At 46.0% G+C, this 13,601-nt stretch overlaps 1 protein-coding gene and 1 long non-coding RNA gene across 2 annotated transcripts; one reads left to right on the top strand and one right to left on the bottom strand.

Moving 5' to 3' along the window:
- Positions 1-1,736: 1,736 nt before the first annotated feature.
- LOC124707173 lies at positions 1,737-2,514 on the top strand. Its single transcript, XR_007004761.1, has 3 exons — positions 1,737-1,849; positions 2,213-2,317; positions 2,457-2,514. It is a non-coding gene; the product is annotated as an uncharacterized LOC124707173 (long non-coding RNA).
- A 6,592-nt stretch (positions 2,515-9,106) lies between these two features.
- Positions 9,107-11,037, bottom strand: LOC124707542 (uncharacterized acetyltransferase At3g50280-like). The gene has a single exon (XM_047239204.1). The coding sequence runs from the start codon at positions 10,823-10,825 to the stop codon at positions 9,293-9,295; it is 1,533 nt and encodes a 510-aa protein (XP_047095160.1). The 5' UTR covers positions 10,826-11,037; the 3' UTR covers positions 9,107-9,292.
- Between the last annotated feature and the right edge of the window lie 2,564 nt (positions 11,038-13,601).

The following is a 13,601-nucleotide window of genomic DNA, read 5'->3' on the forward strand; positions in this document are numbered from 1 at the left end:
ACCGAGATGTTCCTGAAGACAGTTAATAAGTACGACTCTGTTCTCTGTTCATGGCATTCAGGTATTGTTCTACTATTTTTTTTATCTTCGTTGTTGTTACCATGTGCATCTAGGCCTATTCAGCATGTACATCTAGGCCTATAATGATCAAATCTTCGTCGGATCTGCTAACAGAAGAGTGTTTTATATGACCCATAGGTTATCTTTTTCATATTTAAAAACGAATCTCATCATGCTGATATATATGGTTGATGACCTAATCTGCAGACATTTCGTGTTATTTAAGGTCTAATAATACAGTGTATCCATCTATGGTTATGGATTTCAGGTTAGCTTAGTCGATGTGTTCTCTAACTGTTTTAAAATGAGGGGCCTTGTAATTTGGTAGATTACCTTCCAACTATGTGTAATTGTCTAATCAAGATGGTGATCCTCATTATTTAAGAGAACATGCAACACCTCGACACCCTTCACGCTTGATCAGCTAGAGGTTGTATCTGAGCTTTTTATTTCTCATTGGTGTTATGCTTATTTTGATCTGCAATATTGCATCAGTATTGGTAAATGTAAGTATCCATTTGAGTGCAATGGAACCAAATAACCGTATGAAGAAGTTGTTGGATGTACCAAAAATGCATTTTCCGGAGAGCTTTCTGCAATTTGTCGCAGTGGTACGAGACATTTCAATTCTGTCATGATTCCCACACATCTTGCAGGTTCAGGTGTCACATGTACATTGCAGTCGCGGGTGGAGCGCAGCTTCCGTCACAGATTGGGTATCTAGCTCCAATTTATTAACCAGGTAATAGGTGCATTCTTTCTATATACATAGGTTAGTAAACAGATCATATGTTCTACTTTTTTTGCCTACATATTTTTTGGCATACGATAGTGTTCCTTATTTTTTTCTTTTTTAAACATAAGTCCATAGGCCTGGCTTTATAGAGAGTGTTCCTTATTTGATGCACTCTTTCCCTTATCTCTATTAAGTGTTAGTTCGTTGTCATATTTTTGTGTAGCTTGTTTTAGAGAAGTCATATTTCAAGGAAGATAGCCGCGATGCATTATACCCACGCATCGGGAAGGTGAGTCCGTTCCTCACCTATATTCTGTGGTGCATCCTCTCTCTTCACTCTCCAATTCTCTCTCTGAACGGTGAGGTCAGACACGCGACAACTTTGTTGGGCCGAGGAGCAGGTCGGAGATGGCATGCGGCGGACCAAGCTAGCACGCGGCGTCATGCCCATTCTTGCTCTAAGGTCTAATTCCTTCTTATTCTGACCGTGAACAAAAGAATAGTGTTCAGATGGGAAAGGATTCAAAAGAATGGTCAATTCTCTTTCCTTCAGGCAACATTTTCAACCATGCGAATTTAACAGATGCAATGCATGCTGTTCGAGTAACATGCTATCAAGAATGAAGATTAGTTTGCGTGGGTAGCTGCTTAGATTGACATACATTTTGCAGATAGTTGTAACAAACGAAGCTGCTTGACAAAACTAACATGACTGTCATATTATATTCTGAGTTTTGCACCTTTGTAAAAGCTCAAGGCGGTCAATTCATTACTGGTTGACTGGGTTTTCTGTACTTCGTCATATGATTAGTTAAAATTGAGTGTTATATTTGCATGAATTTTGGTTTCATGGCAAGTGAGTGTTCAGTTAGCCGGTGGACAGGTCTGCTCAACTGAATGTCATGCAGAGTCTAGGACACAATTACTGCTCGCGAGCATTTTCTTTGTCAGCTGGTATATGTCGAATTCCTGAATTGTGTATGTGGATAATTGTGAGATGTTGGCGGCGAATGACTGTGATACAGTATAGCCATGCTGCAGCTCCAGTATCAGGTTTGCTCATCTTCTACCTAGCTAATGAACTTCTGGAAAGAGTGGATGGATATTATTTTTTTGCGGGGGGAGTACATGCATAGTTGGGATGGTTGATTTTTTGATTCGTGTGTTTAGTTTGATTGTACAATGTGGGAGAGAGAGAGAGAGAAATTGGGAATAGAGAGAATTGAGAGACGAGAAAAGTCCACTCCAGGTTTTGCTGCACCATACAGAAAAGCAGATGTTGTTCTCAATCATTTTATTTTTGCGTAAATTTTGTTGTACCTATAGATTGTTCAAAATGTTTAGAAGTCTTCTCTTCTAAAATGTTTAGAGAAGCTGAATTTTATTTAGAATGAAAAATCTTATATGCCAGTATAGGGCGTGTGTTCTGCTGAAGGGAAAGAGTTCATTGAGGCCAAGCAGGAGCGTACAGATTGGAAGCTGCTCAGCTGTAGCTGAGTAGTACATCTCGATGGTCGATAGGTAACCTCAATACTATTAGAGGTCTTTTACAGTTTTACTTTTCTCCAGGTAATTTAAATGCACTTTCTACTAATACTATTAGAGGTCTTTTAGAGTCTTGAGTGTTCGAGCTTGTTGTCTTATCATGGCTTCCTTGTAGGACTATTTCAATGCGACAGATCCTGTAGCGAGAGATGGCAGAGTGCCTGGGTCATAACAGCCTTATGGGATGCTATTGCACATGTTGTCTGCATGCACCATCGTAAAGATCACAAAGGTAAATATGTGCCTTTTCAATGGGTTTGTAACCTTGTACGTGGCATAATCTATGTGTTTATCACCCACAAGAGGCATAATCTGGGTTTGATTGATAGGTTATATGAAATTGTTGACTAGGAACCACTGACATTAACAAATCATTCCTATGTCCAGATATGCTTATTAAGGTGAAGCTTCGGCCGATGATGATGTGGAGGTTCTATCTCTGAAAAGGGGCTAATGGTGATGCATGGATGGTAAAAATTGACAACAAAATAAATTATGGTGTTACCAGTGCTACCAGCTTGGAAGATTATGAAGATGAGGAGGACAAAGGTGAATAATATTTCTTCCCTTGCTCGGTATTGCTAGGTAACAATAAACAAGTGGTTTGTTGGAGCAAGACATTCCAAGGTTTTGAGTTCTTTGATCGTTCCATTTCATTGGCGTTTCTGCCTTAGTTACACATGTTTTATTGTAGAAGTGTGTGATATTTATCCACTACTTGCGAGAGTTGGGGTTCGAGTTTGATGTGGAGCTGTCATAGGCCAAAATAGTGCAAATTTGCAACTCATACATATCACAATCGGTTACATATGTAAGCACTCCCCGTAGTATTTCATTTCTACAATCTTCTATCTGTCGTGTTTCTGTATTTTCTTATTGGTGATATACTCTCGTGTTATGAAACTAAGACATGACTTAGTTTCATATTTAGGAGTATAAAACATAATTTTCCAAATTTTCTTTTGCTTATTTATCTCTTGAGAGTTTCAAATTCAATTGCACAAATAGAACAATGGAGCGGAAACCACCAGCATTTTGGTGCTATCATTAAGATTTAAATGGTATGTGTTGATAAAACATGTTGTGTAGAACCTTGTTGAGTTTTTAAATTCATTCAAAAAGTGATATTACTGTTCAATGAAATGCCAATTTGTTTGCGAGGAGATAGGGTGTGGGTGGGCTATGCCAGTGATACTATTCAGGTCATGGATCTTCAGGTCATGGATGTTGAAGGTAACCTTCTTGCAGGATGGACATGACATAGATGTCCAGTCATAAGGATGGCCGCTGACTTCCCCTGGACCCCTTGATGATATTTTGCAAACTGAATTGGCTAACACAGAATTGTCATACACTAGAAAAGAAAAGATAAACATAATGGTCGGAAGTTGGAATGTGGCACAGGGAAAAGCAACCGCTGAGGCGCTTAGATTATGGTTGGGTACTCTATCATCTGATGTTTGGTTAGTTGTAGTTGGATTGCAAGAGGTTGATATGGGTGCAGAGTTTTTTGCAATTTCCATGGACAAAGAAACTGTAAGATACTTCATCTCGCTTTCAGTCGTTTATCGTTTTGTTTGTCAATCAATCAATTATGCAAAGCCTGTATCTAAGTATGTACTGGTGTAGCAGAAACTCAATTCGGCTCCCGCTGCGTATGATCCCTCTACCATAAAAACATATTTCCGAGTGTTCAAAATTTTTGACAAAAAAATTTACATGTACATCTCCATAATATATGTGTATTCGTCAAGTTTCACGAAAAAAATGATATTTTTTGTAGTATAAGCGAAAAGAGAAATTTTATCTTGTGACAACTCTTTTTTTCAGCACCGAATTTTGTCTTTTTTACACACGCCATATGATATGTTGATTTTTATGAAACGACTTTGTGAGCGCGTAGCACATGAAGATGTACATACGAAATTTTTGTTTCAATTTTTTTGATATTTTAAAATGTGTCTAACATGTATTTCAAAATAAAGGGAGCATACGCTCCCATGTGCCAAAACATCACTCCTATTTCATTAGGGGTTATTTACCATTTTTTGAGATCGTGCAGGAATAGGGTTATGTACGGTTGACTTCATCATTTGTTTGCTTCAAATTGTTGTACACTCCTCTTAAGATTTGATCACCTTAGATTAGTTTTGTGGCTACATATTTTGTCCTGAAAGCAATTGCCACTGTCATGTTTCTGATACAAGTGTGTAACTACCTCAATATCATGTTTCTAAACATGGATAGTAAAAGTTTTGGAGTATAGTAAATTATGATATCCCTGATTTATTTTGTTATGAATTATATGTATGCATTGAGAAATTAAATTTAAGTACCCGTTGCAACGCACGGGCATCTCTACTAGTAATAATAAAGGAGGTAAGGTTTCTACCAAAATTTTCGTCCAACTTTTTATTTTCCGATTTTACCCTCCCACCAAATTCCATATTACAGCAAATGCCACCGTGGTACCGGTTCGTTTGCTTCTTTTCTTTTCATCCTCCACCGTTCTCCACCGCGTCCGTTTCAACTCGACAGCGCGCGGGCAGGCGCCGCGGCCACATCCCGGCGCGGGCGACGTCGTCGAGCGTCCGCGGGGGCACGGCGGGAGGCCGCGGCCACATCCCGGCGCCAGAGCATCTGCAGGGGCGCCGCGGCCACATCCCGGCGCGGGCGACGTCTTCGAACATCTGCAGTGTCGTCGAGAATCGAGCGTCTGCAAGGGGCGCGGGCGTTCGCGGCCACATCCCGGCAGCAGCGTCGCTCGCCGCGGCCATCTGCGGAGGTAAAAGGAGGTCACCGTGGGCAGCACAAGTAACAACGAAAAAGGAAGGGGAGAAGGGGTCTCGAAGATGAGCCAAGTCACCTAGAAGTTGTGGATGTGATTGGGAGGGTCGGGGAAGCAACGCAGCAGCCGGAATCAACGAATTTGCTCGCTCAAGGTCGGAGAAGGGAACGGCGAAATTGATGGTGATTCGAGGCCCCCGAGCTCGATTCCTCCGGCATGAAGAGCAAGGAGGTCGGGGCGCACCCGCCGGTGGTCTTGGTTCGTCTCGGGACGGTCTGAGTCGGCGGCATCATGGTGGTTGTGCGGGTCAACGCCGCCCGCCGCACACGTGCAAGGCCCGCACAACCTCTCGAGACAACGCTTCGTCCACGAGCGGAAGAAATCAGCCGCTTCGTCCGTGACCTGAAGCTCAATCGCAGCTCCTGGCACAAGCAGCACTCCCTGATCCCCTTTGCTTGCAAAGAAGAGTGTATGTGGTGGCCAGCTTCTTGCGTTTTCTCCTACCTAAACGTGGATCATAACTTCGGGCCGAAACATTTGCCCCGTATGTCGGCCGGAGCAGATGATGCCGCGCTGGTGGACACGAGTACAAGAGGAAAACTCCGTTCCGCTTGTGCACGGCTCTCAACTCTCCTTCCCGAATATCTGCATGTATGGAAACGGACGATCGTGCATCACCAGTTCTCCTCTCAACTTCCGGATGCATCCGCACGGATGGAAACATACGATCGTGCATCGTCCGTTCTCCTCTCGACTTCTGCACCAACACGGAGTTGTTCCGCAAGCTGAAGCCTATAAATAGTATTCCTACTCAACTCCGTCGACAGAACAAAGCTTACAATCTCGCGAAGCCAACTAGACGTGGACGTAACGTCTGAGATGCTCGACGACATGGATGATGCGCCGCGACATAGCAGAGACATAGGCACCGCCGGGATGACAGAGACGTTCCTAGCCGCCGAGATCCTTTCACGACTACCTCTCCGCTCAGCCGCACGCCGTGCTCGATCTGCCCGATTGCCGCCGCGGACCACGTATCGGTACGCAGGGAGGTGCAAGGTTCCCCTGCTCCTTACCAAATCCGTCGAAGAGGGCCCATCGACACCATCCTATTCAAGTCGCCTCTACGCCGGCATGGGGGAGATGGATCCGCTCGTCGATCCGGGCTGTCCCCTTGGAGGTCTTCCCCGACGTGGTGTTGCTGAGTATTGGAAACTCACTCGTGGAACAAGGGATCTACACGATCACGTGCAGGGTGAACCTTCACAGGAAGCGCTCTGCAAATTATCGGACTTCATCGGAATCTTTATCACTACCATGGGATTAGCACCGACTGCAAAATCCATGACGACCCGCTGCCACACGCAGCAATCTTCACCTGCCATGGATCTCCACCGCGCGCGCGCCGGGCTGCTACTGTCGGTCCCGTCAAGTGCGCGTGGCACCGCGTCCAGGGCCAGCGCCGGCCCTCTGTCGCCCTCCTGGTGCTCGACTACCGTTCCTCACTTCCTCCCGTTGTCTGCCGGCCGGTCTGATGTGACTTGTGAGTGCACTGCGCGTGCGGACGACGGCGGACCTGTCAAGGACGGTCTCCTGTCACCTGTTTGAGTCTGGGATGAATCAGTGCCAGGAACCTCCAGGGCGCATGCACCGGCCGTGCTGCCTTGCTGATGTACGCCTGCACCCGTGACTGAATTCTGTAAGTATAGAACAAATATCACATATCAGTTTTTGTTAGAATCTGCGTTGAGCCTTGGATACCTGTATTTTCTTGTGGCCAAGCTGAATATAACATGCGACGTATCTTAGAGGGCCTGAATTCAGTTTGTTGTGGATGATTGTCCGACCCTGCGAATTTGTTGTGGCCTGATTGTTGCACCACGGCTGGTCTTGGTTACTAGATTAGTCCTAAAGGATTAACTTGATGGTTTTCTTTTCATAAATATGTCGTTGGTTTCTTCTACATAAATTATGGAAGTATAATAGATGTATATATCTATACTAATTAAATACTACGGTGTGCATTGTGTCTGGTTTGTCTGGTTAAGACCTTTGAATGGAGTATGATTTTGGGACCTAAATACAAGAAGGGCTTGAATGCTAGATATACAATAGACAAGGTTGCTTGATGGATTTTTCTCACCTCTTAGTTTCTTTTTGACCAGGTGTGAGTTGGCTACAAAATGTTTGTGTTATTTGGAACACATAAAATATCTACTATTTGAGTATTTTTAGTATGCATTATACCAACAAAGAATTTAATTTGTCGGGTTATCTCTCTCGTTGCAATGACAAGAAGAAGCACTACGGCGAGATGATGCAGCTCTGGAAGCACTCAAATCGATTGGTCAGGATTAGAAAAACATGTAACCAACTGGGTAACATCTGAGTATTTATTTCTCCCGGTGCAACGCACGGGCACTTTTGCTAGTACCTACTAATAAAGGAAGTAAGGTTTCTCCCCTTTTTTCGTCCGTTTTAAACTTGCCCCAAACTTTCAGTAGAAATTACCGTCACTGCCACCGCACAGCTGAAAAACGTTTCGTTCGGGAGGTAACACGACGTCAACGTGAAACGCTTCTTCGCGTCGACCTGGGCCAGGTAGCTGCGCTGGTGGGCCACTGTTTCCATTCTTTTTATGGGCTTCCTGGTGGAATTACAGAGTAAAAGAGTAATTTAATTTAATTTTAATTCTGTGTTCAATTCAATAGTTCCACCTCGCTCCTTAATGCGAAATATAGAATCTCCAAAAGCGACGCCTCTAAGAAGGGAACAGTGCACCAGCGCCGTCGTCGCCGATCAAAGATCTTAGGTTTTCACCCTGAAGATAGTCCCCACTCTCAAAACAATGCCTCCAACAAGGTCATTGCCAGGCACAACCAGTTAAGGCCAGACCTTGGGTTATCACCCTGAAAGGTAGGGCTCTGAACTTCACCTATGTTGCCGCCCCACTTTCATACCACTGCTGTGAATCCTGGAACACCAAGAAAGTTCCTGAACATCGCCAAGACTTGGACCTTCTTTAGCTAATCCCCCAACCCCGCCTTTATGATATTCTCTGCTTCTGACTTCACCATGGACTAAAAGACTCTTGATGTCAACACAGAACAGAGCTTCATGCCGCTCCCTCCGGAACCAAATGGCCGGAAATGGGTGCGCGCGACCGAATACCACCCGAACCTGTGAACTCCAGGCAAAAGATGCACTGTTCCATTTTCGCCATCGGAGCCTTCCGGAACTCATCACCCTGGCTATATGAAGAAAGATTGGCATCCGGAACGTCTTCATCTTCGCGAAAGAAGAACCCTACGACCACCACCATGAAAGATGGAACGGACGGTCCCCACATCGCCGCCATGACTGGGAACCACAGTCCATCTTCCTCCTCCAACCCGGCGGGTGGAGGCCGCCAGCCGTCGAGATAGCGGCTACACACGCCCACGATGCGGAGACGGCCGGCTGCTGCCCGCCAGGATAGCCTAACCGAGCCTCATTGTCGCTGCCTTGCGACATGTACCTTGCCACCGCCGCCCGGTCCCGCTGCCGCCCTTTCGCCCTGCCGAGTTCCGCCACACCACCGCATCTCCCGCCATGATCTAGGTGATGTAGCCGAAGGCCACCACCACCAGACCCGCCGTCCATCGTCGTTGCCCCTAAAAGACCCCGCCTCCGCGCGAAGGGTAGTACATGGGTGCGCCAACACCGCCCCTGCCTTTGGCAGCCGGGCGCGACCGCCACCGCCGACCCCGACAGCAGCAGCGGCCGAGAAGAGGAAGATCAGCGGCTAGGAAGAGCGTTTGGGTTGTTGCTCGGAGCCACCTCGTACGAGACGACCCGGGGCGAAGCTCTGGAGAGTACGGTGACCCTTTTCTGGGGCATTTTGCCGTCTCCTTGGTACGACTTGATTCCATTGTTCAAGGCACTAGCATCACTCACCGTGCACCTATCTAGTACCTTACCTGGTCACTCCCACGTACTAGCCGACCAATACTTGATATTTCTTGATATCTTGCAATGATACAAATCCAGTATCTAGCGCGCAGCAACATGTGTTACACGTGACATGTCCGGTGGGCGATCACAGATAGCCAGCCATGCCACATCTTATGCGCTGGTGCCGTACTAGTACAACACAGCAGGGCAGGGCGGCCAGATGCGTTGCATCAAGGTGCAGGTGCAGGGGACACGTACTGCAGGAACTCATCGTCGCCGAGGAGGCGGGCCATGGTGTCCGGCGCGAGGCACACCTCGACGTCGACGCTGCCGTCCCCAGCCTGGCCCGGGAACGCCGACATCTTCCCATCGAATTTGTTGGCGCGCCCGCTCCTCACAGCCACGGCCCTGCCCCACCCGAAGTCGTTGCCGTCGTACATCGGGAACCGCGGCGAGCTGCCCATGGTGAGCGCCGCGCCGTCGGGGTTGCCCAGCGGGAAGCACCGCGGCGCCGCCTCCCAGTCCGCCGCGGCCTGCCGGATGGCGCCGTCCTCGTGCGCCACCACGGTCGCGTGCAGCCTCGACGCCGCCCACCGGAGGTCGTGGGCGGCCAGCTCCGCCACCGTCGCCGTCGTCGCCACGCTCTGGATGGCGTTGCCGAAGTAGACCGCGGAGATCTTCGGGCGCAGACGGTGCCGGCAGTTCACCGCCATGCGGAACGTCGTCGTCGCGTCCGCGGCCAGCTGCAGCCGCGCCCGCGTCACGGCCCTCCACATGTGCGCGCACATCGACTGGAAGGAGGAGATCTCTCCGCGGCCGCCCTGGACCTTCACCAGGTCATGCACGAGCTTGCCGTTAACCTCATCATCCTCGCTGGTTTTCCTGCAGCGGTTGGCCGCTGCCTTGAGGTCGCGGATCGCCGCGGCGCTGAAGTGGATGACTCGCTCGCGGAGGGGCGCCGCGGCGTCGAACGTCACCGCGGGGCCGTCGCGTCCGGAGAAGCGGAGCACGGCCGTCGAGCCGCCGAAGAAGTTGCGGGCGAAGTCCGGTGGCTGGACAGGTTCCCCGCGGCACAGCCCGGCCCACGTGTTGAAGAAGTGCCAGAACGAGGTGCCGTCCACGACGGCATGGTTGGCGACGAAGCCGACGAAGACCGCGCCGTCGCCGAGCACGGTGACCTGGAACGACGTGAGCGGGCGGCGGTGGCCTTCGTAGCTCACGGTGCGGTCCATGGGGAACAGGTCTTTCGTCAGCCTGGTCGGCACGTCGGCGTCGGGCAGGAGGAAGTCGTGGAGAGACAGGGAGGGCGCCACCGCATGGTAGAACTCGACGGCCGGGTCGTCGCCGCACCGGATGACGATGCGGCCGTCGGGGAGTGTGGCAAGCCGGCCCGCGAGCGCCGGGAAGACGCCGAGCGCGCGGGAGAGGGACGACGCCAGCGAGGACACGAGGCGGGCCATCGGCGTGCCGGTGGGCGGGAAGAACAGCCCCTTCTGAATGTAGTGGCACGACAGCATGGGCATGTCGGACACGGACAGCTTGAGGTCTCCGACCGGCGCCGACGCGCCCTCCGGGTGGACCGTCTGCTTCGAAACGACGGTGATGATCGGCGCCGGCGGCATGGTCGCGCAAACCATTTGGTTTAGCACGGCCATGGGCGCAGCCTCCACCACTACGTCGGCGGAGATCGGCGGAGCCATTCGATCTGGATTAGTTGCCGTTGCGCTCTCGGCGATGGCGTCAGACAAGATTGCGTTGGACATTGCTGGGTGGTCGACACGTTATATAGCCATGGAGATGGGTTTGGGTGCATGCATCTCCTCTTACACCTGTTCATGTAATCATGTTGCACATTTTCTGCGAAAGGTTTGTGGGGTGTGGCTCCCAGTCCCAGGTAGAGTATGCTCGAGTGGATGTGTCTGATGATAACAAGTTGATCTTCCTGGCCACAAAGGAGAGAAAAAGGGATAATTTACCACTAGCACGATCGACCAGTGCGGTCGTTATAAAACCTGTCGCTCTTAAGATGAAAAGGTGTCGTGAAGCACGTTTCAGTGAACGTTGGCACACGTAGGATTCTACCCAAATATCTCCGGATTAGCATAGAAAATCACAGTACGTGTTCTATCTGATCCTCAACGTAGGTAGTTCTAGACAGTGACATACGCAATCCATATTGGCACTTTGACCATGAATTGCACTGAAATATCTCTAGAATAGCCTAGAAGTTACACAATATACGTACGTATTCTTTCTGATAGTAAACAGATAGATTTAGATAGTGACATCAATTTTTTCATCCTCAAACTAACACTTTGGCCTTTACCAAAGAAGACACTTCGACAATTAATTACATTGAAGACGTCTTCCATAAAATAAAATAAGATTCCTCCATCCGAAAGAACAAGGATTATATTTTTTGAAAAGTTAAACCGAGTAAAGTTTAACAGAACTTTTAGAAGAATCTATCAATAAATATGATATTTTATAGATACCTATGAAAATATATTTCATTATCTATCTAATGATATTGATTTTTTTTGCATGTTAGTATTTTTGGTAAAAACTAAGTCAAACTTGACATAGTTTGACTTTCTTAACATAATATAAGCCTTAACATTTATGATGGAGGTAGTACAAGATACAAGTTTAATATTGTATGAGATCCTTGAGATGAGGGTACAAGACAAAAAAATTATTGGGTAATTTATCCACAGAAGTTGAGTAATTTCAAATTTTAGAAGTTGCTTTGCATGATCAAGAAATTATAGTTGTGGAGCATTGGCATACTGCGTCATTTTGGCATGTGAGCTCCATTGAGCTTGTTTTTGAAAACTTCTAAAAATAATAATTTAAAGATTCTAACTTTTTTTAAAAAGTAATGTAGCCAATGATGTATTCTACCCGTGTGTTAATTTTCACAACAAAATACTCCCCCGTCCGCCGGGGATTCAGTAGAAAGTTGTACTAACTTTCTACTAAAGCCCCGACACTTATTATGGATGAGAGGTAGTACCTTATAATTCTATCCTCGGAAGATACAAATAAATGGGGGGGGGGGGGGATGAACAGTGCAACTTTTGAATCTTCTAAAATTTTGCACTTTATGTTTTATTAATAAGCCTCAAATACAGGGTATTTTACAATTAAAAATCACACTTGTAGTGTACATTGTTGAGTAATTGATTATATCCATGTATCTTTTTTTCATTTTTTTGAAACTATGAAAATCAAGTATTCATATTTAGGGGTTCCATGGAGCTCAGGTAGCTTTGACATTCCATGGCTAGTATCCAAACTAGAACAAACTTTTTGATCATGGCTGAAAGTTTGGTGCAGTACATTTTCGTCAACTTAGATTTCTAGTTCTCCGACAACTAGAAATGACAATCCGCTAGAAACTACCATGATATATCTATGAATCATAGCTCTATTAATGGTTGCCATTGTTCTGCTGCTAGTAGCCAAACGTAAAACTGGTTGATAGAAGTAAACTATAAAGCATTATATTCTATAATGGGAAGCCCTCACAAATTCGAGAAGATCATGCCTTTGGCAAAAATTTGTTCATAGTTTTTATTTAAAGGAACCAACACATTAGTTTATCGAACATCAATGGAAGAATCGAAAAATCTTGAAGAGGTATAAGTCAACATGTTTTAGTTTAAGCGAGCATGGAGATAGCAAAATAGTACTCCCTCTTAAGTATTGTGGTTTTACTTTAATTTTGAACCAAAACTACAATATTTATTATGGATCGGACGGTGTAGAGTACATATACTACCGATTAGTTATGGAATATTTCATGAGCCAAAAGACGAAGGTGTGTCAATACATTTCTTTTCTTGCACATGACCAATTATTCCATAGGTTATAGGTAGTTCACGTGTATTGGGCTCAACAAATTGTTTCAACTTATCAAGGGGGTCTCTAGCCTACCCAAGGATCCGTAGTGTTCCAAGATGGTGCAAACCAGTTCAACAATATTCCACGGGTTAGTCCCCCGTAGAATGTGATTTTATATTTTCTCGTTTTTTGTCATTTTTCATGCATACTTTGATCACAAAAATGCATTAATGTGTTTTTATTGCCAAAAAAATAAATTTCAATAGACTATATTATTATGGATAATAAAATGTTGAAAAATATAATGCATACAAACTTTGTTGGTTTGATTGTTTCTATGCATTATGTTGTGTGCACTAAAAGTACAAAAATATTTGTTGTTTCTCCCGAAGTGTAAATATTAGTGGTACCATAAAATTAATGTTAATACTAAAATTGTGTTATTTTTTCATTTGCATGCACTTTATTTAGGTCAAAGTAAAATAATTATGTTAAGTACAAATGTGAATAAGTACCTAGTGTGGGGCATTGCAAGTGAACATTTTCATTCACATTTTGGGTTCGATCTCTTGTAAATGTTTGGTTATAATTTTATAAAAATTTGGTATGCCTTTGGCATACCGTCAAAATAAGCTAGACATTGCTACAAAAAATATTAGACCGTCTCAAACCAACCGTCTCATTTTTATGCAA

This window comes from Lolium rigidum, chromosome 4 (genome assembly GCF_022539505.1).
Source record: "Lolium rigidum isolate FL_2022 chromosome 4, APGP_CSIRO_Lrig_0.1, whole genome shotgun sequence".
NCBI lineage: Eukaryota > Viridiplantae > Streptophyta > Magnoliopsida > Poales > Poaceae > Lolium > Lolium rigidum.

What these genes read in the sequence shown, in the direction of transcription:
- LOC124707542 (XM_047239204.1), bottom strand. Translation starts at nt 10,825, where the DNA reads ATGTCCAACGCAATCTTGTCTGACGCCATCGCCGAGAGCGCAACGGCA.